Below are 25369 nucleotides of genomic sequence, written 5' to 3' on the forward strand. Positions count from 1 at the left end.
GCTGTCTGAATGCAACGAGATAAAAAAGTTGAACTGCAGAGCACTTAAAATCTTGGGAGTAAAAAGCCTACAGGACTTCCATGACCAGATTTAATCATTTAATTTAGTCAAATTTATGCACGAAAGATTTGTTTTTAAAAAAACAACAACAACAAAAAAACACAAAACAAGAATTTAGAATGCAACACATGCGTATAGTGGCAGTTCTTCAAAAAGAATATATATATTTAGTTAAGGGCATTTTCTCTCTACATAATTTAATGTGCATTTGCTGCACTGGAGCAGTATGTAAAATCTTGTGGAGTGACCACACCCAGGTAGAGAGAAAGCATGCACAGATCAAATCCACTGCATGTGCACAAGCAACTACACGAAAACACTTTAAACTTCATAAAAAGACTTACCATTTCTCGTCATCCGCGACAATTGTAGGTCTGAAAGAAAAGAGACAGGTGTCAGTCATGTTCCTGCCACAGAGGTGAGAAACAGCGTTACTACTGGTGCAACATCAAACTCACCTCTTTCTTTTAAGTAACATTCTTCCTTTCTCTTGCTCGACTGATTATTAACTCTGTTTTGGGCCGGTGGAATCTGAAGTGATTAAGCTTTTCTTGATCCAACTCAAAACTGACGATTGTGTTTTTGTGTTCAGAGCTGAAGCTATTGATCATATTCTAAAATGTCCAAAAAAAAAAAAAGGTGAAAAAAAAAAACCTAACCAAAAAAAAAAAGATCAAAAACTTGCAAGATGCATCAAAAGCTTCACGTCCTACTGCTATGACAATTTAGAACTCAACTTGCACTCTTCAAGATCGAGGAATAAGTCAAACTACTGTCTCCAGATGTCTAAAACAATCTGCTTCGGTTTGTCTCTCCGCACTCTGCAACAGGAATCCCAAGTCAAATGCTCCAGCACAGCGGAAATATCTATTTAACTATGTTTTTGTCTGATGCAACATGCAGGCAAGACTGTGGAAATTGGATACTGAGATGAACATAAAGGGTGGGAGGGGTTTCCCCGGGATTTCCCTGCATAATCCAATGAAATGGTCCGGCTGCCCTGTTTTCATCACGGACAGACCAATGAGAAACAGAAGGGGGCAAGGTCACTGTGTTGTGGTTAAGTGAGAAGGGAAGTGTGTGTGTGTGTGTGTTGAGGGGTGACCGAGTGCAAGAGCGAGAGTGGTCGTGAGAGTAAGAGGAATAGAGAGATAATTGTCAGGAGAAATGAATGGAGTGAAGCTGAATGAGTCATTTGTGCAATGGAAATAGAGATCCGACTGTGTGATAGTAAGCGAGTGTGTCAAAAGCGGAATTATCATGTCTTTGATGCGGACTGCTTTGCAGGCTTTTTGTGTCTCTTCCACTGACATTGTGGTTACATCAACAGGATGAGTGCCGCTTGTGCACAGTGCATCTTCTTTTATTTCTGCTGTTCATTTTTTCCTCTCTCTCCTGACAAGATGAAGTTAGACAGTCTTCTGCCCTCTCCCTGGCCTCCTTTCCCTCTCTGTCTGACTCGCTTCTTGTAGAGGATAACACATTGTAGTTGGCCACGGGGTCAAGGATAGATTAACTTTCCCCTAGATCTCATGCTTTCTTTCTTTAACCATGGTCCAAGGCAGGAGCTATCCAGCATCGATAACCCTCTGGCCCTTTCTCTCCCCTTTTCTTTTCCGCTGTATTGCCCCCCCACCCCCCCTAGTTGGCAAAATGCCAGTGGAAAGCCTTCCTGCCAGCGTGGCACAGCAGACTCCATCTTTTCTTCTCTGCCTCCTCATTTTCTTCTTGCTATGCTGTGTTTTGTTTCAATCACAGCTTTTCTCTCCAGCTCTCTAGTCCAGTGAGCTTCTGTATCGCTTTCTGTGCTCCGTGGTGAACAGGACATTTGGAAAGACTGCATTGTTTTAAAGAAAAGTGAAGCAACAACATAAGCAAAAACAGAATCTCAAAAATCTGCTTTGCCCCCATATCTGACAGACAAGGCTTCTTCTTCCTGGGTAAAGCAGCAAGTAACTAAGAGGAGACTGAAATAACTTTGCCACTGTCCAGTAACTATGTAAAGATTTTCTGTTAATCATACCTTCACAACTCTTTAATTGTTCTTTTTAAGTGTGAAATTTGCACTTTGATGTTGTAGAATTTAATACTGGTCACTATTCCTCATACAAAAACACACACTTGGCCTCTTTTCCTTACATGTTTTGTGAACATACACGGGTTGGTACACCTTTCAGCTTTTCCATTATTGCAACGTGTCAGTCATTTGCTCTTTTTTTTTTATTATTCATCATTCAAGAAAGATCTGAATGGCTACACAGGCATGTACAGTCGTCCTCAAATGTATTCATAACCTTCCATTAAAGAAAAGGCACAATTCACAATAGTCACTCAAATAACTAGAAACTGAAAAAAGTAATAATAATGAAAAATTAGCTAAATTATAATTTAGTGAAATAAGACATTGCTTTTGAATTGTGGTTGAAAAGAATAATTAAAAAAATAATAATAATTAGAGCACTTTGCTGATGAGCAGTGGGCCAAAATCCAAACACTTGTCAACAGGTGCAGAAGTCTGACTGAGAGTTACAGAAAACACTTGATTGCAGTGATTGGCTCAAAGAGTTGTTCAACAAAATATTAGTTTGCAGGTCCCTTCATGCTTGTTTTTTTTTTTCAGTTGTTTTTTTTTTTTTAAGATTTCTGTTGAACCACAATTCAAAAGCAAGGCCATGATTTTCATTATACTTGTATTTTTTATTACTTCTGTCAATTTCAACCTATTTCAGTGACAGCTGGTTTTTTCCTTCTTTAATGAGAGGCTATGAATAAATTTAAAGAGGATGACTGTACATGTCTAAGCAGAAAAGAACCTGACTTTCACCTTGGGAAAGCTGAATGCCCAGAATAATTCCAGATAAGCACGACACAAACACTCACTGTGTCTCGGACATCTTCTCCAGCAGGTTCTCAGCCACAGACTTTTCCTTCATTTCCATTGGGACGCGGTCGGTGGGATAGTGGTTCTCCACATCAATTAGCTCAGCCTCATTGGGGGTCATACCCATCCTCCTCTTTTGCCTGTGCGGGACAAAACAAGAGGAGGTAGGAGATTGGAGAAAAAAGTTCATTTAAAAAAAAAAAAAACACTCAAAGCAGGATAGTTATGGTATGTAGCTCTGTTTTCCCAGTTCTGTGAAGGGGCCCCTGATGTTAGACACATAAAAATGTAGTGAATGTGTGGTTATTCCAAGGCCACTGTTAAATAGCTAGCCTTTAAATTCAAGCAACAACTGATCTGATATGATAATATCCATGAAGTCAGTGTATTTCTATTGTCTTCTGAAGCTCACACATATACAGACAGATGTGGACACCACAGATGTGTAGTTGTTGCTGGTATACTACTTCCTGTTGCGCTTGGAGGACTGCATTTCACAGTAGGCTGGCATGTACCTATTCGGCATGTGAACACTAATACCGAACATGTGCACTGGTGCGCTTGCAGGCCAGTAGACACTCTGCAAGGGCAGCAGTCAAGTAAACACAAATTTTGGGCTGCACACGGACGGACGTGGAGGAGTCTGTGTGGACTCGTGCAGTCTGGGGCAGGAGGTGAAAATTATATCCCGTGGACCCAAGCATATCACGGTGTGATTTTACTTTTTACTTGCCTCTCAGATCAGAGTGTTTTCACTGCAGCTAAATCTGAGGCAGCGCTTCTGATAGTTTTTTTGTTCGGGGTAAAGAACACAGCTAAGTATCAGGGATTTTAAGGATAAAGCACTATTGAAAAATAAAATTGGAAAGAGAGGGATCAGGATGACCTTTCCAATGCCATTCACCCTAAAATCCTTCCAGGAAATACAGATGAATAATGAATAATACAATGAAATATAAATATATATTGGCTTTAATAAAATAAAATATGATAGAACATAGTTATATATATTACACGTTATACATACAATGTATATAGGGGACAATAAATATAAACCATATCACAAGTATGTAATGACTTCAACAGCAAGGAAGAGGAAGTAAGGTCTGTATGCAACATGCAGGGTAGTTAGATTTTACCAGATGGTCTAAATCTACAGTGAACAGGTTATTTTAGGAGCTGCTGATTCTTGTCATGTGTTGGATGAAAATCTACTAACACACATATTTAAGTTAACTCTGCCTGTTCATGTCAGGATTAGAGAACAACTGTTATGGTCATGAGTCAGCCTTATGCATCAACATTTATTAGTGGCATTCTTTGGGATAAATTACACATAAAAGCACATTTCTCATCTGTTTCTTGAAAGTGTTTGTTTATCATGCTGAATAAAATCAAAGGAGACCAATCTAAAAACTAATCAATGACTTTGCTAAATGGTCTGAAGTAATGTTAATTCATGACACGTTGTAGTTGGTGACTCAGTCCATGCCAAATAATTGATATGATCATTTAAAGTGACCAAGTGTCAAGAAAACTTATTGCACTTTGTACTCTGATTTTCCGGTTTTCTCTTAACCACAACGGAAAACCAAAAATGTGATTTTCACACTGATTAAAGGTGAATGCTTGTTAGTAAACTGACTGGTTGGTTTGACTGAACATTTCTGAAACCTCCAAAACAATCACAAGAAGGAGTTTCTCTTGTTCATTCTGAGAAACATGAAACAACCTCGTCACATCTCTTTAGGTTAATGTACAGTGTGTAATCTACACTGTAGAAAACTTAATGAGTTGAGGTAGAAGGTCCTTCAACACATCAGTCATTGGTCCCAATAATCACAAAAGTCGGTGTTGTGATAATGCCGTGGGATGTTTATTGTCCATCCATCCATTATCTATACACCTCTTAATCCTCACTAGGGTAGCGGAGGGCTGGAGTCTATCCTAGCTGACTCAGGGTGAAGGCAGGGGACACCCTGGACAGGTCACCAGTCTATCACAGGGCTGCACTTAGAGACAGACAACCAAGCACACTCACATTCACACCTACGGACAATTTAGAATCACCAATTAACCTCAACATGTTTTTGGACCTTGTGGGAGGAAGCCAGAGAACCCGGAGAGAACCCATGCTACGCAAACTGAACATGCAAACTCCACGTAGAAAGATCCCGGGGGTCCCGAGGCAACGATGCTAGCCATCGAACCACCTTGCAGCCCTTGTTTATTGTGGATTTGCAAATTAAATACTACAGCACTGGTATAATCAAGACTGCACTATGCTGTTTAAGTAGCGCTGAGAATGGATTAATCTCACCTGAAATCCTCCAACTGTTTTGCCACCTCAGCAGTCTGCAGGTGTTGAACCTCCTGAGCATAACGCTTCTGGTTGTCTTCTGAGAGTAGCTCTGGACGGATCCGGTCTTAGAGAGGAGAAATAAAGAGTGAGTGAAAAGTCCAAAAATAGAGAAGGATACACTGAGCAGGATTGAGGTTTTTATACGTGGCAAAGAATATGTAATGACTTGACTTTTAATCTAAACACCACTGGAAAATAACTTACCCAATTCATATGTTATATTAGCCGGTACTGTCACTCTGAGAATCTGCAATGCAAAGCAGATGACAAAACACGTACAATGAGAGAAATAAAAATAATATGGAGATATTGCTATTAAACTGTTTATTTAAAAAGGGACCATGCACAAGATTAAACATAAATGTTGCCATTTGCTGTTTTGCACCAGAGTTAGCTTTAAGCTAATTTCCATCTGCAGTCTCTTGGCAGGTCACAATGAAAACATCCAATATTAAAATGTCACAAAAAAAAAACCTGGACTATAAAATACATGACACAGTGAAACACAACATTACACACACACACACTCTTAAAAGCACATACGGACACACACTCACACAAATTAAAATTAAAAAGACTTTCATGGTTGCACTTCTTAAGCAAGTTTTTCAGTTTGTTTTTAAAGCTGCCGATAGAAACACAGCTCTTAATGTCATCACACAGGGCGTTCCACTGAGTCGTAGCGTATATATGGACATATGGAGAGAAAAGAAATAACCTCACTAAGGTTATTCTTCTGTAAAACAAGATCTTTGTTTTGAGTGGCCCTGAGAAAAAAAACAGAGTGCTGCACCAGCTATATATCACCACAAGAGGTCATTTTAACACTAGAAATTAGAAGGAGAAGAAAAAAACAGAAGGATGAAACATATTCCAAATGGGAAATACAACGTCTGTCACTGACGTGAGCATGACCACATGGGCCAACGTTAGGTCAATAAGTTCAGCAGAGGCTGGGGTTTAAAAAAAGAAAAACCGAGAGAAGAAGATTCCTCCTAAAGAGCATTCCCATGATCCTGACAGGAAGCTGTGAGGTTTGACAGACGGACGGACAGAAAGACGGACAGATGGGCAGACTGAGCTGCGTGAACCAGCTGAGTTGACAGACATGTACACTGCGTGAGCTCTGAGGGGGAAATGCAACAGTGAGGTGATGAGGGCCAGGTGTGTCGGGAAGAGTGATGTAAAGAGATACTGAGCTGCAGCACAGACAGAGCAAACACAACTTGCAAACAAACCATGTGCACACAATACACTCCTCTCTCATGAGTCCAGCTTATAGACTACAGCTGAGCAGCACATTAAATCCCTATTGATACAAAACCATGAGAAGGCTGCTTCGTCTTTCTAACTTCTTTTTTTTTTTTTTAATACAACCTAACGGAGAGCCTAAATGGAGATAGAGCCATAAAAACTGTGATTATAGCACTAGTGGAAGTATTTCAAACTACAAAGCAATGCAAACACAACTTTCATCACTCAAGTCAAATCACTTCTGCATCAGCTAAAGCAAACACAATCATGTAAAGGGTCCAGACAGTGCAGCAAGAAAAACGAGCTGTCCCCTTTCTGCAGGCATTAAAAACAAAACACAGAGCAGATAGAACCTTAGTGCACACATTGAAAAATGAAAATGGAATGATATTTCAAAGTTCACCAGACTGGATACAATGCGTAACAGAATACTGTGTGTGTACCTTAATCATTTTGACATCCTTCCTTCTACACCTGCCACTGCGAGGATTGTTTGAATGTACTTGCACTAATTATTGGTTTTTATTGCCAACACAGTTATTTTTATTTTCTCTGAAGTTTAGAATCAATGTAATGTGTCAGCCTTTATCCCTGTGTCACGTTTATGACAAGCAGGTAGCTTCTTAACTTCCATTTTAAGTCGATTTGCATCTTCTTGTATTTCTTTTCTTTTCTTTTTTTAAGATTATTTTTCTGGCCTTTTTGCCTTTATTAGATGGGACGGTGATTGAGTGAGACAGAATAGGGGGGAGGACCTGCAGCAAACTGTCGTGAGCGGGAATCGATCTCACGACCACTGCGTTGGGGAACTACAGCCCGTGTTCATGGGTCGACCGCTCAACCAGGTGAGCTCTCGGGTGCCTATCTCCTTGTATTTCATACTCCAAAATATAGGATGATTACTTACAGCACCCTTGTCCAAGAAGGTATTGTTGAACTCCACAAACTGTTTCTTGGTCTCTTTGGCACTGAGGCTCTTGAAGAGGTCAGCATGGAGGTAACACAGCTGAGAGAGAAGAGGAAGAAGACAGGATATTAGGAAATTTCAGTAGCCTTTAGTGTGACACTGTGTTGCATTGCAGGGTTTCTATATCTTTGTTTTTTGCACACAATTAACAGATTATTACTAACTAACTAACTATCATCACTGCTAAAAGTAAAACACTCAAATTGTATACCGGCATGCCACATATTATAAAATGTCTGTGTACACTTAAAAGTCAATCCACAAACCACAGAGACGAACTGAATATTCCAAACCTAATGGCAATATCTCCTACAACAATAGCCACAGTCAAAAAACAATCATAACACTGTGAAGCTGTGGAAACACACCAAAGCAAAAGCAGCCACTGACCCAAACCACAGATGCAGATTGTTAAAAACCCTGCAGGATAATATGTGTGTTTGTAAACATGCTACACGACTGATGGTGTGGAAAATGTGAGGAAAAACAGGGAGTGTGTTACAAAGGGAGGGCGCTGTGGCTGTAACAGTACCTGGGTGGGTCACAGTGTCTGCATGCAGAATAAAGGGGACAGGACAACAGGCGTGCTTTAGGACACCACTGACACATACGTAGCCATGCGCGCACACAAATCAGCATAAGCCTCTGAAAACACTTTCAATCTACACTACTACGCACTGGATTCTGTAAATGTGGTTTCACACAAGCTGAGGTGGCGTAAACAGTCTTACCACGATTTGGATTAAATCATACGTAACAGGTGCAATAACTGGCTTTTTTATGTGTAAAGCGGCTTATCGTTATCATTAAATCTGTAAACTGTCTGTGAGTAAGCCTTTGTTTTGAGGACGCTGTGATGATTTCGTTATCTCAAAGCTAGTTGTTTCCAGGCAATAGCTTTTTTTCTTCATGCTGTTTCTTTAGAACCAGTCTAACTGGTCATTTTGCAAACTCGTGTGAACTGTGTTGACACGTGGAGCTGCTATTTCTTTACATCTCAGGTTGTGAATAAAATATTATCATAGCACATATTAATGGTGGCCAGAAAGCAAGGACACAGAAGACATTAATAACAACAAAGGGAACGCTACTTCAAGGGTAACAGAACGTTCTTTTCATGCCAAAATTGGAAGAATTGGAAGAATATTCTGCCAAAATCATACAGTTGAGATCCCTATCCTAAGAAAATATTCAACAGATTATTGATTAATAGACAGTGAATATAACAGTTAGTTGCGACCCCTTTCTCTGTCCTCTCATTCCTGTCTGTATCTGTATATTTTAAAAAAAACAAAAACACATTTCTCTTTATAAAAAGATATTAAACAATATTACACAATATGCCTACAACCAATATTTATTACTGTTACCAAATGATTTTGCAACAATCTTCTGTGGTATGAAAGAAAAACTACACAGCAAATAATCACACCTGCGATGTTTGGTGTTTCTATCTGAGGGGTATATCTGAATAATTACTATCAAAATTCCCATCGATTCATTTCTTGTAAACTGCCTAATTGAACAACACTCAACCAATTTATTCTGGGAGCTGTTTCAGCAACGGTATATAAATACACACACTGCAAAACTGTATCTACACAGACTTGAGAGCAACCTAGAAGCTTAAAATGACCGTCAAGCCCACACTTACACGAATGACTTGCAAGTAAGAGCAAGACGCAAGCCATTACAGGGCCTGTAAAGATGTCCGTATTGATTAAAACAAATGCATATCTGTTCTGTCAGACGTGTAGGAGAACTGCGGAGGCTGAAACACATCCTGTGCAGACAGAACGTTGCATTACAAGCGTTGCAGTTCCTACCAGGGGAGCAGGGTCAAACTGTAGAATGACATGTTGCATGAAGACCAGCAGGTGGGTCGGCCGCTCCTTCAACACCTCGATGTTGTTGAAGTGCGTGCACTGGTCATCTGTCGCCTGAGTCGGATAAAGAAACACAAAGAGGCAAGTGTAAACAGAGAAACAAATCAAGGAGGCAATGATGGCGGTAGATTCAGCTGTCACATGTCACTCACATCATTCAGATCATTCTCAAAGTCTTCATCCTCAGCCCCGATGATGCTCATAGCTGGGTTAGAGCAGTGAGCACCAAACGCACCCTGCTGTGGAGAAAGAGACAGAGACAGAGAGGGGGGAAAAGAAAAAAAAAACAAGACAATTAGCAACCATTATGTGCTATACTTTGAACTGGTAGGCCATGTCTTTGACATCCTGAGCCCCCACTGAGCAGAGCCAGACATAAAGCCAGATCAGAGTTTGGACACAGTGAACTTTCCCAGTGAAAAATAACATCATGCAGAAAGATGGGAAATATCCCAGCTTCCAATCCAGCCTCCCGGAGAGAGGGAGAGACAAGCCCGATGTGTCATAAAGCTTGTGGTCCTTGAATTACAAAGAGCTCTAGTTTAAGTAGCATGGCATTCCTATTAAATAAAGCGAGGCAAAGAGACGTAAGGGATCGGCTTTCACAGAGAACTAACGATGTGAACAATGATACTCACTGAAGATTTTTGTTTTAAAATAAATCGTAAGTCTTCTGGGAATCAGACATTGATAATGAATCAACATTAAGCAAAGGTTAAAAGTTTTAAACCAAATACTTTGGAGTATTTTAACAAGATGGGGGTGTTCTGTGAAATGCTAAAATCCTTTTCCCCTAGGCGACACTGAAACATTTAGGTTATAAGCTGAACTCAGGGGAATAATTCAGTGTTTAACTTGCATTGCAAAACAGCATTTTCAAATTTGACCCGTCTGTGAAGTTTGGCCGTATTTTGCCTCTGGGACTGTTTCTCAGACGTGTATTGGTTTCGGTTAACCGCTCAGCGAAAGGCTCTCCTTCTGAATGCCATGACATAAAACGCTCCAGGTCTAAAAAATGCAGCTAATCTGAAATTACAGGTTTTTGCCAACTCTTGCCTTAGAAATCCATGAATGGGGAAAAAATGCATCAGAGCGGGTGATGAATTTACCCCCACCCCTTACAAACCCACACCATTTCCTCTTCCCCAAAACACACAAACAACACATAGTCCTTGTATTCAGTCCACTAAAGGCCACAGACCCAGAGCCGCCACCAGGGAACACCCAAATGCACACACAAACACACATCAAAAAGCTGCAACACACACAGCTAGGTGAGCACAGGGAGTTTATGTAGAGCCTAAGAGGTGTGAGTACGAATCAAAGCAATGAGGGGAAAATATAAAACTAAAACTGTAGAAGAAACTGATCTGAATATTCTGAAGATTTCATCAAACGTATCGTAAAGACTTTTGATAATTCTGGTGTACGAATTCACACGTTCAGGTTCCACACTCGTTTAGCGCTATGGTCCCTGAAGATCATCATTTACTGAAGGGCTGGGCAAATGATGATTAAACCGCAACTTGAGATCCTCCAGCAGAAGCCTCTCGCTGCAGCTATCCCAGAGTCCAGACTCACGACAAGTCTTTTCTGTCCAGTTTCGGGACACAGAGCGAGTGAGAGGGAAGCTGGGAGACTGACAGAGAGCGAGAGAATGTGTTCATTCATGGCCACATCCAGTGGGCTGCAGGTTGAGAAAGGCCAGTGTTGGAGCAACATGCGTAGGAGGGGTTAGCTAAACAGAGAGACACAGGCTCGTCAGGGCCACAACATACACAAACATAACGGAGCGCACAGAGACACGCCTCCTCTTTTCCACACACACACACACAAACCCAGCCACCGACACCTTACCGAAACGAAACCGCCGCTTCACCAAGACAATGACAAAGTTGTTATGTCGCCATGGCAGCAACTGACCGATGCTGCCAAAACCAATATCCTGGTGGAAAGATAAAATGCTCTCATTCTTACTTCAACCATTTTCCTACACGTGTTAAAGGTTTAATGTTAGGTGCTTTGGTTTTTTTGTTTGTTTTTTTTTAACTGGGAAAAACACAGAAATCCTGCATAGTGTGATTCATTTGTAGATGTTCACAAAGAAAGATGAGATTTATTTGAGTTTGTAGTCAGATCTACTTTGTAAACCCAGTTTCATCTCTGACCTTAAGTCTGCTCAAGTTCCCTTAACAGGACTTTAGAATCTATACAGCTAAATGCTCCTTCTGGTTCCAGACCATTAATTCAGACAAGAACCTAATTCTTCTATCTACTACTTATCATTCTGCATGTGCTATTTTCTCCATATTCTTCATGAATCTAAATATCACATCATGGCTGCAACTAGCAATTATTTCCTTCAACAATTAATCTGCAATTATCTTCCTGATTAACCTATGAACATTTAAAAACCCTAAACAGCATCCTGAGCACAAGACAATGTTGGTAAATGTCTTATGTTATGTGGCCAGCTTTCTAAATACTTCATTTATGCATTTTTAAAAACTAAATCCATAAAAAAGTAGCAAATTCTCTAAGTTTGGATACTTAAAAAATGACTTATAATAATAATAATACTATCTAGAAAATATATGTGACTAAATCATATTGATGAATAAATCAGTTGGCTAATTGCGACAGTGAAGGATTTCTGTGTTCTTCCCAGGTAACTGTCACACTTTTATTATGATGCAAAAGCCTAACAAGTCTTTTAAACTTTCAGGAAAGTGAACTGCTGCTACAATGCAGCACTTCAGTCCCGTCATTACAGGTATTGCTGTAGCCAATCCTCTGTTTTTGTTATGTCTTGGTTGATTTCGAAGTAACCGCAACACCTGATCATTCTCAGAGAGGTAAGCTGAGGTAGGCGGGGAGGGGGGGAAAGCTAACTGCGGTTTCTCAGAGTGGAAGTAGGGAAGGTCATTTCCACTCTGGATTTAAAGAGCACAGGGCTGCAGAAGGGCAGGAGTGGGAGTCTCCTCTATCCAGAAGGAGCCAAGTGGTGCATTCCAGCATATGGCACAGTTCAGACAACAGATGGAGACAGTCTGAGTTTCAACAGTAACCAGACCCTCTTCTCCTCCTCACCTCCATTATATGAAAGCTGGCATCAGCTCTCCACTGCGAGGGTCTTTAATGGCTGATACAAGCGTGGCCGAGAGAGAGGGGGGGGGGATAGAGAAGACCACGAGTGTACAGTGTATGAACAGAGCGTCCCAGAAGTGCGGAGATGCGGCTCTGGTGCTCCTGAAAGTCAGCAGCTGCCCCCCTCCCACCAACCCTCCCTCCCATCACATTCCAGTACTAACTAAGTGTCAGGTGGCATCAATCTAATGATAGCCATCAAGCGTACGTGCCTTTGTGTGTGTGTGTGTGTGTGTGTGAGTTAAGACTGAGCACGTATGTGGGAGGGGGCCATTCCTATGTGATTGTAGGGAAGCTGCCGGTGTACTTCTGTGTGTTCAATGACAACTGGCCTTTACAGGAGCATTCCTCTCCACCTCTGACCGGGCCGAGGCCTAATACTGTACATGAGCAATCAAAAAAGCAGCACCTGCTCATTAGTTAAGCGAAGTAGCGGCACGCTTCAGCATTTCATATTTCCACCAGGTCACCAAGGTTACAGCTAATAATAACTTGAGCATTTGTTACATCAGCTCTTATGCAAAGCCCACGTCCGTTGTGAAACCGTTTGAACAATCAGCTGGTTTTACTGAAAACCCCTCTGACCAGGAAGAGAGGAGGAGTCAAACTGTGACCTCACCCCAAAGTGGGCATCTTCAGCATCCATAGCGAAAACCAGTGGGGGCCACACCTGTCAATCAAGTTCCTGCAATCACATGATGGTGATTATCAGAAAGAAGTGTGTTGAGTTGAATGGACCAGGACCGGGACGAGGTCAAATAGCAGTGTAATACCACAGTCAGCACAGCATGTAATGAGGACAGATAAGCAGGGAACTTTTTCTTTTTTTTTTCTTAGGTTCATCTGCTTTGAGTATTCATCCAGCATTTTGGTGCACACAAAGAATGTCCACAGCACAGACATTTATCTGATTGGCTAGAACATTAAAACCACTGACTGGTGGGGGGAAAATGTCCCAGAAGGCAAAGGAGGACACCTTGAAAGTTCCACGTCCTGATAGGTCAGAGCTGTTCTGGTGCCACAAAGGGCATCTGCACAATGTTAGACAGGCACTTTTAATGTTGTGGCAGATCAGTGAGTAACTCCAATGATAAAATGTATATATCAGAAGTTATAAAGAGGACGGATAAATATATTTTGAAGAGTAGAGACGTGTTTTCAAAGATAGAAAAATGTGATTTGAATAATATTTTCATAGTTTAAGAAACTTAAAACTACCTTTACAGCTTCATGCTCATTGAAAAATCCAAAATCTGTGAATACGCAAATATTTTTTAATTTAATGTTTAACTGCTGGACTCCTACTGCTCCTGAAACGTTCAGTCTCAGTGAAAGTGCACCAGAGGGTTCCAGTTTTCAAATCACACTTGAGTAAGTTGCATATTGAACCATGACTGGCTTCCAAACTCATTAAGCCACAAGATCCTGTTTTATATTCACACGTTAAAGTCAGATTTAATGTGAGTTCTTTCCCTCTTCAGCAGACGAAAGCAAAAACAGCCTTCTAGTGTCAAACTCTGCACATAAATCATACTGCACAGGGAACGTCAAACATCCCAGAGATGTAACAATAAACACAACACATTTGTGACACAAGGAGAAGATTAAGATTTCCCACACTCGTGTGTACTAACCAGCAGTGGTTAAAACCTTTACCCTCTGCGGTGTGACCCAGTATATTCACGTGGTTGTATGTAAATGCAACTCATGTCTGACCACACCCAAACACACCTATCAGTGAATCAGTAGTGGCGACACAAGCTTTGAACTTTAAACCAGAGAGGGTGGTAGAACTCATCTGGTGTTTGACACCCAGGAGGGAAGCGATTATTTTAGACTAGGTGTAGAATTTCAGAACTTGTGATTGTGTGGCCTCCTAGTGGCAGTAAGGCGGTCTGGAAGGCAGGGACGCTTTCAGGGATTCCACATGCTGAGACGACATTGGTTTGTTTGTTAGAACAACAGTGACTACCATATATTGATTTTCTACTTTTTTATTATTTAAAACAGGTAAAATCTTTATAGAGTTGCACGCAGCCCACCGCTAAGCTGAGCCCCTACTCTCGCTTTATTCTCACAATGACAACGAACCTGTCTGTGAACAGCTCCTTCGCTGTGTGCACAATTAGCGCAAATCAAAACTCGATGTTAGGAGTGATCGTTGCTGGCTTTTCCCTGCAGAGAAGACAGCTGGCTTAATTCCTTAACAGAATCTAGGGGGTTCACAAATGGTTGGTATCATGAACAGCTCTGCACCAATCTGCTCAAAAGCAATGCAGTCAAGTCCTTCTAATGAGTCAGTCCATCTATGTTCTTAACCCACAATGTCAATCAGGGAGACCAACTGGTTCATATAAGTTATTTGCAAGCATATAAGGAGCCTTCCAGTACACTACAAGTTATTGCTAGATTACAGCTGGGTTGTTGAGGTTAGCATCCTTTTCATAGATGCTAGTAAATATCAGCTGCTTGTATACGTGAATATTATTCATTCTTTAACTCTGAAGCTGAATGTTTGCTCTTGAAATAATGGAGGTGTTTGTCTTTCCCAAACTAGCAGCCGACGACACTGAAAATGTCAAGTTTTGCCAAGAATGTGGATCTTCTGCAAAACCGTAGTAATAAAGCTATAGTTACTACATGAGTCTATGATGCTGATTTGTTCATCCTTCTTGATTAGATTATCTGAACTTGATTTCAGTGGAAAGGATTCAAACTGCACAATGTTGTGTCAGAGGTAAAGCAATTGTGAAGGTTAATCTGCTGTTGATCAGATGTATGCAGGTGAATGACAAAACAGATAAAATCTCTGTAAGGAAACTACTGAAAACGCTAAGATTAGAATCCTTTGCAATTACTGGGTGCACCTGGCCACAGCGTCCATTGTCTACGCATAGGTCACTGTTGTCTCCTTACACTTGCTCACAATAGGCTGTGTCCTGTCCTCTATATGCTATGAGGGCAGCGTCCAAAAATAGCTGAGCAGCTAATGGCTATAGCTTGCTGTGTTTGTGCCGCTGTTTATCTGGCTCGCTCATCAGGCCACAGTCTCATTAGGAGGGACTGGGGGATTCTTACCGACACCACTGCTCCTCTGCTCCTTCAGCGGCTGCTCCCTGAGCAAAGATAAGGAGAAAGAAAACTGGGGAAGGTGGCAAATGGGGAGGCATACAGACAGGAAGTGGGTGTAATTTCCTCAGGAAGCTATCAGAACCATTTCCTGTATGACCTATCAGATCAGAAAGAAGAGAAAGAGAGCAAGACAGACAGAAGGAGACGAGAAAGAGAGAAAATTAAAAAAAAAAAAAAAAAAAAAAGGAACCCACAAGTGCTTCCGTAAGAAACCTGACAGACAAAACTGCATCAAATGAACCTCCTGTGCCACTGAGCTTCAAGGTCACATGGTAGCCAGAGAAGGAAGCTACCGCACGGCGTGAACGAAACTGACAAATGAGGAAGAGAGCTCACGAAAGAATGAGTGTGACTAGAGGAGGATGGCCTCATAGGTCAAGGTTTGGGGCCACATTTTGCATTTTTGGATGCCTCACGGATTATAAGTTCACCAAAACAACTGTTGCAACAACAAATTTTTTAAAAAATAATGAAAACCTAATTTAAACAAAATGCACAAACAGAATTATTTTTTCTTGTCGTAACAAAACAAACAGCCATATCTTATTTTTGCCAACTTAGACCGCCATAAAATAAATCTCTAGTTCTTCTAATACTTTTAAGCCTCACTGCGCCTGCAAGAACTATCCTATAATAACTCTATAGAAAGAGAAAATAAAAGCAATGGGGCTAGTGAGGAGGCATGTGGTGGAGGAGATGGAGTGTGGTGTGGAAAATAAATTAAAAGAAGGGACACAGTGCAACGGGGGAAAAAGAACAAGGCAGCAACAGTGGCAAGACAAAAAAAAAACAAGCAGTGGAAGCATATGTTGGACACCAGTGAGCAAATAAATACTCTGTTGGAGCACACACCCACACCTGAAAGCTTACAAACTAAAGATCTGATTCAGCATTGCATTCTTCCAGCCTTGACCAAATGATTTTGGCTGCAGCTGGCAGAGTTGCCAGCATTTCAGTGTAAAGACACCCGAAGGCCTCTTTGACTATAGAGCATGTGGGGTGTGTGCACGTCTTTATATTTAACATGGAGGCTGTTATTGCTAAGAAGTGGTTATATAACTGGTGTACATGTGTACAAAAACGCATGCACAGAATGGGTGTGTGACTAATTAGTGCAGGGTGACAGAAGGGTTTGAGCAGGACAGGTGTGAGGTGTAAATCAATGTTTTAAAGTCAGTGTGAGCTGAGTGTTCCCAAACTCAAAAGATATGATTGAAAAAACTAGAAGTAAAGGTCCTTGAAAATCAATACTAAGTGGCTGTGAGTGATTACATTTATCCTATAATGAAGCACTTCTATGAGGTGGCCTCTTTCAGGATGCCGCCATCCACAGGGCACAGAGGGTCCCTGAATGGTTTATTGATAATGTGAATCATAAGCTATGACATTTTACAGTTGCCAAGTCTCAACCCAGTTAAATGGGAAAGTTTAGACCGACGTGTTTGACGACTTTCAACCACCATCAACGAAACACAAAATACGGGAATATCTTTTGGAAAATTTTCATCCAATCGCTGGAGTTCCAAACACCTAAACAACGCCAAGGCCCGTTGATGCTCTTGTACTTGGCGGCCCAATACTATATCAAGACACCTTGTGTTGGTTTTTCCTTCGATGCGTCACCCATCTGTAGTTGCTGGGCAGATTAGAAGAAAACTCTACGGGCTAAGTAAAAACGAGTAGTTACGTTTGTCCTCTTGCCAATATTACAAAACTTGCTTGTCATGACATCTCAGGCAGACAAACACTTCCTGTCCAACTCTGCACTGATGTCTTCAAGAAACCAACAATAGTGATGGTACCCTTGTCATCTTGAGCTGGGTGCAAGATGTTTGCCATGTATAGAGGCTCTAAAGAACGACACCATGGAGGTGCATTATGGGATGTGGAATCCAGTGTTCTGTCATACTTCTCAACATCTACTGCTTCAATACTGACAATTTCCCATAAAACAATCTCTCAGAAACCCTTAAACACCATTGGTGGATCAACCCTTTCATAGGTGCATTACTCCTGAACAGATAAGGCCACCAGACAACAAAAGCGTCTTAAATTATTCTATAAACACCGACTTGATTGAAGGTTGTACTCTTATCAATTCACAGAGATAAGAAACTTCCCGATAACGGGGGCGTACTGTAACTGTCTGCGTGTTAGTTCAGTGAGATAAAAGGGCAACAGAACAGCAGTCTGAACATTACAGGGGACAGAGTTATCCCAGAAATCTTGTCGTTGCGCAGACAGTAAGCAAACAAGGCCGGAGAGGGTGCATTGCGAGACACTGAGACGGTCTTGCTCAGCAGAGTTGCACGGACGGGGGAAGTGACATCAGCGTATGTGTGAACGAGGGAGTGGCTCATCTGGGCAGAATGTATTAAAAAACATGCCCTTTCAGTCATATTTTCCCTCCTCGTGTTCGCTACCTTTCTCCTCTTCCATCCTTTTTTTTTTTTTTTCTCTGCAAGGTTCAAGTACTTCTTCTTCCTTTCCTCTCTCTTAACCTTCATCTCCTCCACCTTCAATATAAAAGAAAGCAGCCCTTGTACGCTCACTCTGAAACAGCCGGTGCATTCATAGCCAGTCGACAAGGGCCAATTATGTAATTTAACGACCATTACGTAGTGGCTAAAATAAGATTATGGTCAATAGCGCCAGCAGAACACAGGCAGGGTTTTTCATGACTTCACTGGACTCTACCTTCCATATTGTTCCTCCTACAACAGGAATCACACCGTTGAAGTCGTTTCACCGCGAGACCGTCTCTTGTTTTCAGCGACTTGCTCTTCAGATGATTTTAGTCGAGTGCACTCTCAGAGGTTTGTAATGATACTGAACAGACCCATCCCCCCCTCCACCCACCCTCCCCAGCCCTCCACCCCCCAATATTTCAGACTCCCCAGCGTCTGTTAACTTTTTAAACGATGTCAAACAAGGTATCCCATATAATAAGCGACATCCTCCTCTGTTCTTCATGCACACAGTCTATTCAGAAAGGCTTCACACACACACATTTGTTTTATTTTCCCGCCTCTACTTAGAGCTAAAGTACACTTTGCTATCATAGTCCAACAAACTGCCACCTCCAGCCAAACCAAACCACATGCTTTTTTTTTTTCTCTCCCTCTCTCCTTATCCCCATATAGAGGTCACTGGCTTCATGGAAACAGTTGATAGGCCAGGGCAAATCGACTGGCATGGATCGCCGGTTCACAGTGAACCTCCAGCTTGGCCTAACTGCTTTTGTGTGTGTGTGTGTAGACGTTATCGCTCAAACCAAACACAAAAAAGCATTTTCACAAGACTGTTGTGTGTATTAGCGTGTCCAACGGGTTCATTTGGAGCCGATTTTAAGACGGTACCAAACAAAGCTAAAAAATGCCAAGGCTCTGGCTGAATATTTCTGGAAGGAATTCAGCCTGTCCAGAACCAAAGCTTCTGAGGAGAAACACTGCCAAAAAAATGCCTGTGTACTCGCACACAGGCACACCTTGGTTCACGATGCTGCAAACATTTCGTGCCAATGGTGCGCAATCCTGATATGCAGCATTCTTCTCTCCGTCTCCTTCTCAGGATAGACCGATTAATAAGGCATCAAGGGATAACTCTGTCCTTAACGATCAATATCTTATCTCAAAGTTAAACAACACAGCTGCTGACTTTTCATGTGTGAGACTCTAACGCCAAAATCATGTCTGCAAAAATCAGCCTCACCCTTCTATGGCGCGGTCAATGGGCGGTTCAAGAAAAAAGAAAAAGAAACTGAATCCATCCATACATTCTTTTTCCTTGTCAAAACCTAGCATCTGCATTAGCCACAATGCTACTTGACAGCCAGAGAGCCAGGTTTGTCACACTTTATAGGTAAATATGATATGAATTCACTGCAAATGTGAATATTTGCTGTTTTGTTTTTAACCTTTATTTAACCAGGAAAAGTTTTTCAAGAGTGCCCTGGCCAAGACAGGCAGCAGCACGATCGACAGACAGACGAGGTCACAACAGCATCCACACAGACATCACGCTCATAATGCATGGTGATTACATACTGAAGGTAAGAAATCAACAGATCAGAACCATAACTAGCAAAATAATCATCTGTCGAAACATCTGCAGACTGATGTTTCTGCCTCCAAGTCATTTAGGAACACTTTAACAGTATTTAAAGAGACCAGCCATGAAGTCTCAGGTCTTCTTTTTTTTTAAAGTGATATATTAAACGAATTATTTAGGAACTCTTGAACAAAACAAGCTGCAAAAATAAGTTAACAGTACTGCAATCAATAAACAGGAGCTTGTTTTAAAACTAGCTCCTCATAGATTGAGCTGTACAAACAGGCTCCATCCATCAACAGAAGCATGTAAATTATTTTGGGTATGTCACATTAGTCGTGTCAGCGCACTTTACAGGAAAGGCTTAAACATCACATCTGCATCTCTTTATATAACAGCTAACCACACGCGTACATCCACGCCTAAAGTAGGATCCCTCTTCTCTTTCTTCCCCTAGAGTTGTACTTCTCTTATCTTTGTCAACTTTACTCTTGATATGTGGGTATGTGATCACACCACTTGATTTTGTAATCATCAGAACAAAGACAACAAAGCTGAATCTGCACCGAATGTCACAGATGCAGGAAAATAAAATAAGTGGTGGTAACAAAAGTTGGTTATTCAAAATGACTACGGAAAGTATGAGCTTTGGATAAACACGTCATTATCATTTATCCACAGTAGTATAAGACTGTAGTTGCAACAGTGTGAGAAACACAAGATTCCTTTTTTGTTTTGAAGGGCCGAGCGCTAACACAGTCTCCTCACATTCACTTGACTAGCAAAGGACCTTTCTCACCAACAAACCCCCCCATCTTTCACTCCTCAAGAGTAAACATCATCTGCGGAGTCTAGTCCAGCTTTTTCCACTCCGACTCTCAAATGAAAGACCTCATTCTCCGCTTCCTCGCTCTCTAAATCGTATGCTCGCTGTCACATCAGCTTTCCGAGCCGTCCCTCTGACTCACACTCAGACAGATGGATGCAACTCTTTCCATTTTCTACCTTTTCTCGAAGCGTGAGGAACGAGACGCAGCAGCGGCCCGGGTCCAACAACTCGAAATCCTCTCATTATTAAGAGCGAGAGCATGTAAAAGTACTTGGACAGAGATTGCGTTCGTCTTGGATCCTGATGGGGTCATTCAGTTGTGGGGGGATGTCACTGCTGCACACCCATGACTCACACGTCTCGCACGCTTTGACCACACAGACTGCGAGCAGCGAGCCTTATCTGGTTTTACAGCAAAGAGACTGGCAAGGGGATACTCTGAGCTGCCTGTTTTAGATAGTTTAACATAAAAATCATTGTCCTGTGAATATGCTGCACAGTGGTTGTTATGGTTTAGCTTTGCAATAAACTGATATTAACTTGTGAATTCATGTTTTGAGTTAAATACTTTGTCAACTCAGACAGAAGTCAATATAGATGACTTCTTTACACAGAAACTCAACGTCTGAACTGAGAAATTCACACATGATAAATGAAGGACTGTGAACTGTATACGTACATCTCTTAAAAAGTCTCCAGCGCTGTCGGTCTTTGCATTGTTTAGCCTGTTTATATCTTGTTCAAAAGAAGTTCTCTGACCTCGATGTGAGTTACCCACGTAAAATCTATCTGCTATACAGCACTCTCTGAAAATTCATCTGAAAACCCCAGCAGATCAATAAGCAGATAGGGATGTCTGCTTGACGCTAACCCAGTTAATAATAGGGGCCGACTACTGTTTTTTTTTTTTTTTTCTTTTCGCAGGGTCGATATCAGTTATTATCAGTTAAGGAGACCGATAACCAATATGTGGAGCCGATATACATTCGCAGCAAAAAATTTTAATCTTGCTGTCAGAATTTTGAATAATAGAAACCCTAACAAAGTTTTTTTTAATTGCCTTTATTTATGTTTAGTTCAATTAAGAGACCTCTTAACATTTCTTTTTTAGTGCTGACGAGCGACTACTCTTGACCAGAAGTGTGTGTATGAATACAAATAGAAATAAACAGATGAGAGTATAAATACATTTTAGGGGCAGCAGTAAGCAGATAAAGTTGATGAGACAGTATTTGTGAGCATCTGTTACAGCCTCTCGACTAACATTAACTACAGTGAACAAGTTACTCCATCAGGTTAGGGCTATTCTATATAAAACCATTACGACTTAAGTTATCTGCTGGAGAAGACTCAGGCTGGATTGATGTGTCTAATGCTTTGGATTTTGTTGTCCCAATCGCTGAATAGCTTTCAAATTTTACATTTTTAAGATAGAAGCATCTGAGCAGTGCATGTTTAAATTAATGTACTAATCTGTAAACGAATCGATGAATACAGTTAGTAAAAATATGAGATAAGAGGAAAACAATGGAGAATATTGGCTCTGTTAATCCGCCACGCCAACACTCGGATGATCCCTTGTTAACAGCTAACAAATCTCTGCAACGCATACATTACATAGGCGCGAGCTGCTCGTGCACTGCGGAAGCGTACTGCCTTGCTTAATGCGGAGAACAGCTGTGGTTTTGGGTATACTTGTGCCACAGGTGCAGCACAGCAGATTTCCACGCACTTATCTGCAACTTCACCCCGCCTCACCTATGGAGCTCTTTCAGGAGGAATCAGTAGATTTCACCGCTGACCCGCCGAGAGAAGAGCAGCCCGGTCCGCTCTGTCTCTCATTATGTGCTGCCTGTTCGTCAAACTCACTGCAGCCAGAGAAGAATACCTGTGTTCCTTTGAAGTGCGAGCCCGACTACAGTAAATTATTAGCTTGCCATCAGAGCGAGCAACACAACGCCAGGCCCTTAGGACACCCCCCGGCTGTTTGTCTGCGGGTGCCATTACCCGTCATTCCAGTTGTTGGGTATCTCTCACAGGGGCTAAAAACAACTGTTACGTCTCACCGTAGTACTATCCGAGTTTGTCTTCCTACCCCCTGAGAGGCAGTGGATGTGGGTGAGTTTATGTAGGCCTATAACAATAGAGAGAGCGAGAGACAGGGAGGGAGAGAGCAGCACAGCAGCTCAGATTAAATAGCCAACATTCCTTTAAAAGGAAGAGAAGGTAGCCTTTGGGCTCCAGACAAGTCTGCACTTGTAAAACGTGGGGAGAGAGAGAGATGACAAGTGCAGGGCTCCTCTAGTCTAACAGAGCGTAACAGGAAGTGGCAGGGCCTGCTTCACACGGGGCCTCTGGGGTGCAGCGGCAGGCTGGGAACACGTCACAGTCTCCAAAACCACCATCTGCAACGCCCTTAACACACACACACACAGCGTCTTCTAATATTCAGCAATCGTTATTAACATTTCCTGGACTTGTAGGTTCGCTTTGACGGCACTAAAACTGCAGAGAAGTGAAAGAAAGAGCATGAATAAAACAAACCGGCCTGACAACCTGCTCTTTGATGAGCGGTTAATAATGTAAAAAAAAAAAAACTTGACGGCTTACTGGCATGCACAAACTCATACCGTGTTATCTTTAGGTAATGACTGCTGCAGCTACAGTAATTGAGGTTTCCTGTGAGCGCCGGAAGCTCTTGGCTTTTTTTTTTTTTTTTTCTCTGCACAGGCCATGTCCTCTGTCTGACAAAGCAAAATCATCATGGGTAATCAATTATTTTCAGACACTAATTACTGAACATTGTCTGCAGTGAAGCTTCCACGCTATATAGGTTGATCTGATTAGCGGTATAGGAAGAGGGGAGGGAGGGGAGGAGAGGAAGGGGAGCAGGGGAGGGACTCATTTCATATTGTGTAGCATGATTGAGGCCTTCTTTCATGTTGAGCCAAAAACATAATTGACAAATAAATAAGAGGAAAAGTGTAATCACAGTGCTGCTAGCTGTGTACACCCCTGCATCAGTATGTTGGAGGTGACTTGAAATATGAAAACGAGCATATATGAGGTGAAATGGCTGCATATGCTTAGTTTCCCTAATTAGACAGAACCATTTGATAACTTTTACAAGCATATTTTTTTCAAAGGAGATAAAAAAAAAAAATTTCACAAGGTCGCCAGCTATAAACATCCCACTGACTGCCCATGTCACAACATAACTCCCTTTGAGGATATAAAAGTGATTTGTCGTGCGATAAAAAAAAAGAAGAAAAAAGAAAAAAAAAGTCGTAAAAACTCCTCGATACCTTTTATGCCAGAAATTACACCCGCTCCAACTTTTGCTACCTGAAGTACGGCTAACTACCCCGCGACTCATAAAGAAACAAGACTTTGCTCCACAGCTGCAGGGAATTACTCAAAATGTTAAATAAATGAATTTTAAAAAAAAGCTCGACTATAAACTTTATCCAGAAACAGACGACATGCCGTGCAGCCAGCCGAGTGCAGCAGCAGCATTCCTGTATGCGGACGCTACCGTCTGCTGCTCGGGCTGTAGGGGGGATAAGCCATTACTCTTGGAAAAAAAAGAAATATATAAAAAAAAAATACCAAAGACGAATTTAAGCAAACCAGGCAAACACGTAAAAGTCCATATGCTTTATAACGATAGTCGGCGTTAGGTTTAAATCATGTACTCACCCGCAAATAGAGAGAAAACGACAGGCGAAGCGTCTAATGGGTTTCCTGTTCGAAAGTTGCCGTGTGTCAGTGGGAAAAAAAAAAAAAAAAAAAATTGTACGCGGAAGTACACATCCAAAAAAAAAAAACGGTGATTAGAAAGTGGCCCTTTGTCGTCGGAAAATGTAAAATAGTCGAGTTTAGTGTAATAGATAGTGCATTAAATCTGACAATAGTGTAAGTTTTTGTTTTGTTTTGCGTGTTTTGCAGTTTAACAATGACTGTTTGAAAAAGTAACACATCCAAACAACTTGTTTCCGCGCTGTGTCACACACTAAGTCGTCCCCACTCCCCTCTACAGTCAGCGCTGTGTTTGCATGATTTACATTGCACTTATGAATATCAGGTCAAGGTTTGTAAATAAAAATAAAATAGATTATAAATGATGTGCATTTTTACAAAACAACACCTGTCGGTGCCCAACACTAAACTAATTCTGACAATAATAATAATTAGCAAGTCATGGACTGAGAGCCTGTTCACTCAATCACATCATTGGTAATGCACAGAAAATGAGCTTCTCTCTCTAAATGAGCGTCTTAATTGCTCCTAAACAACCCAGATCTAATGTGTGGAGCATCAATTAACTTATCCATCAGATACCTGCCAGTAAATAAACCACACTCCAGTATGATGCTACTCTGAAGAGATCACAGATGTCAGAAGAATATCGGTCTTTGTACGAGTCAAAACAACTGTTTACAGACCTGAGTGCTCAAATCTAACTTCCACTTCTTCGCCTGATCACGTTAATTCCAGCCTCCTGGCGCCACACCATGGACAAACATGGTCATGATGTGGTCCCAGCCAATCTGCACAACAATCCGCTTTCACTGGCTGCTCACTTGATTTGTCACAATCAGCCTCCATGACATTGGAGGGAATCAAAACTCGGGATTTCTTAGTACTTGAGGGATGTTTTATCCATGTTTGTTGAAAGTAAAGCCCGCATGACCCCTACGTTTTTAATAGTTGAATAGTTGAATAAATAAATTAATTAATCTTTTTTTTTTTTTAAATAACTAAAAAAAATATAAATTAATTAAATAATTCTTTTCTTTTT

General features: G+C 41.3%; 1 protein-coding gene across 8 annotated transcripts in view; it reads right to left on the reverse strand.

Moving 5' to 3' along the window:
* arhgef1 (Rho guanine nucleotide exchange factor (GEF) 1) overlaps positions 1 to 24350 on the reverse strand; it is a 40825-nt gene extending 16475 nt beyond the window's left edge. For 3 of the 8 annotated variants that reach the window (XM_008290063.1, XM_008290062.1, XM_008290060.1), the window contains exons 1-9: positions 24268 to 24316; positions 13177 to 13242; positions 9563 to 9649; positions 9351 to 9464; positions 7465 to 7563; positions 5508 to 5550; positions 5262 to 5367; positions 2941 to 3081; positions 405 to 434 (exon numbers count right to left, since the gene is read on the reverse strand). In XM_008290063.1, the coding sequence (XP_008288285.1) occupies positions 405 to 434; positions 2941 to 3081; positions 5262 to 5367; positions 5508 to 5550; positions 7465 to 7563; positions 9351 to 9464; positions 9563 to 9649; positions 13177 to 13203 (647 nt within the window). In that variant the 5' untranslated portion in view covers positions 13204 to 13242; positions 24268 to 24316. Of the gene's footprint in view, positions 1 to 404; positions 435 to 518; positions 1029 to 2940; positions 3082 to 5261; positions 5368 to 5507; positions 5551 to 7464; positions 7564 to 9350; positions 9465 to 9562; positions 9650 to 13176; positions 13243 to 24267 lie in introns of those variants that run through there. The other 5 variants (XM_008290061.1, XM_008290066.1, XM_008290064.1 and 2 more) reach the window with 5 other exon arrangements.
* Between the last annotated feature and the right edge of the window lie 1019 nt (positions 24351 to 25369).

This window comes from Stegastes partitus, unplaced genomic scaffold (assembly GCF_000690725.1).
Source record: "Stegastes partitus isolate 25-593 unplaced genomic scaffold, Stegastes_partitus-1.0.2 Scaffold654, whole genome shotgun sequence".
Taxonomy (NCBI): Eukaryota; Metazoa; Chordata; class Actinopteri; family Pomacentridae; genus Stegastes; species Stegastes partitus.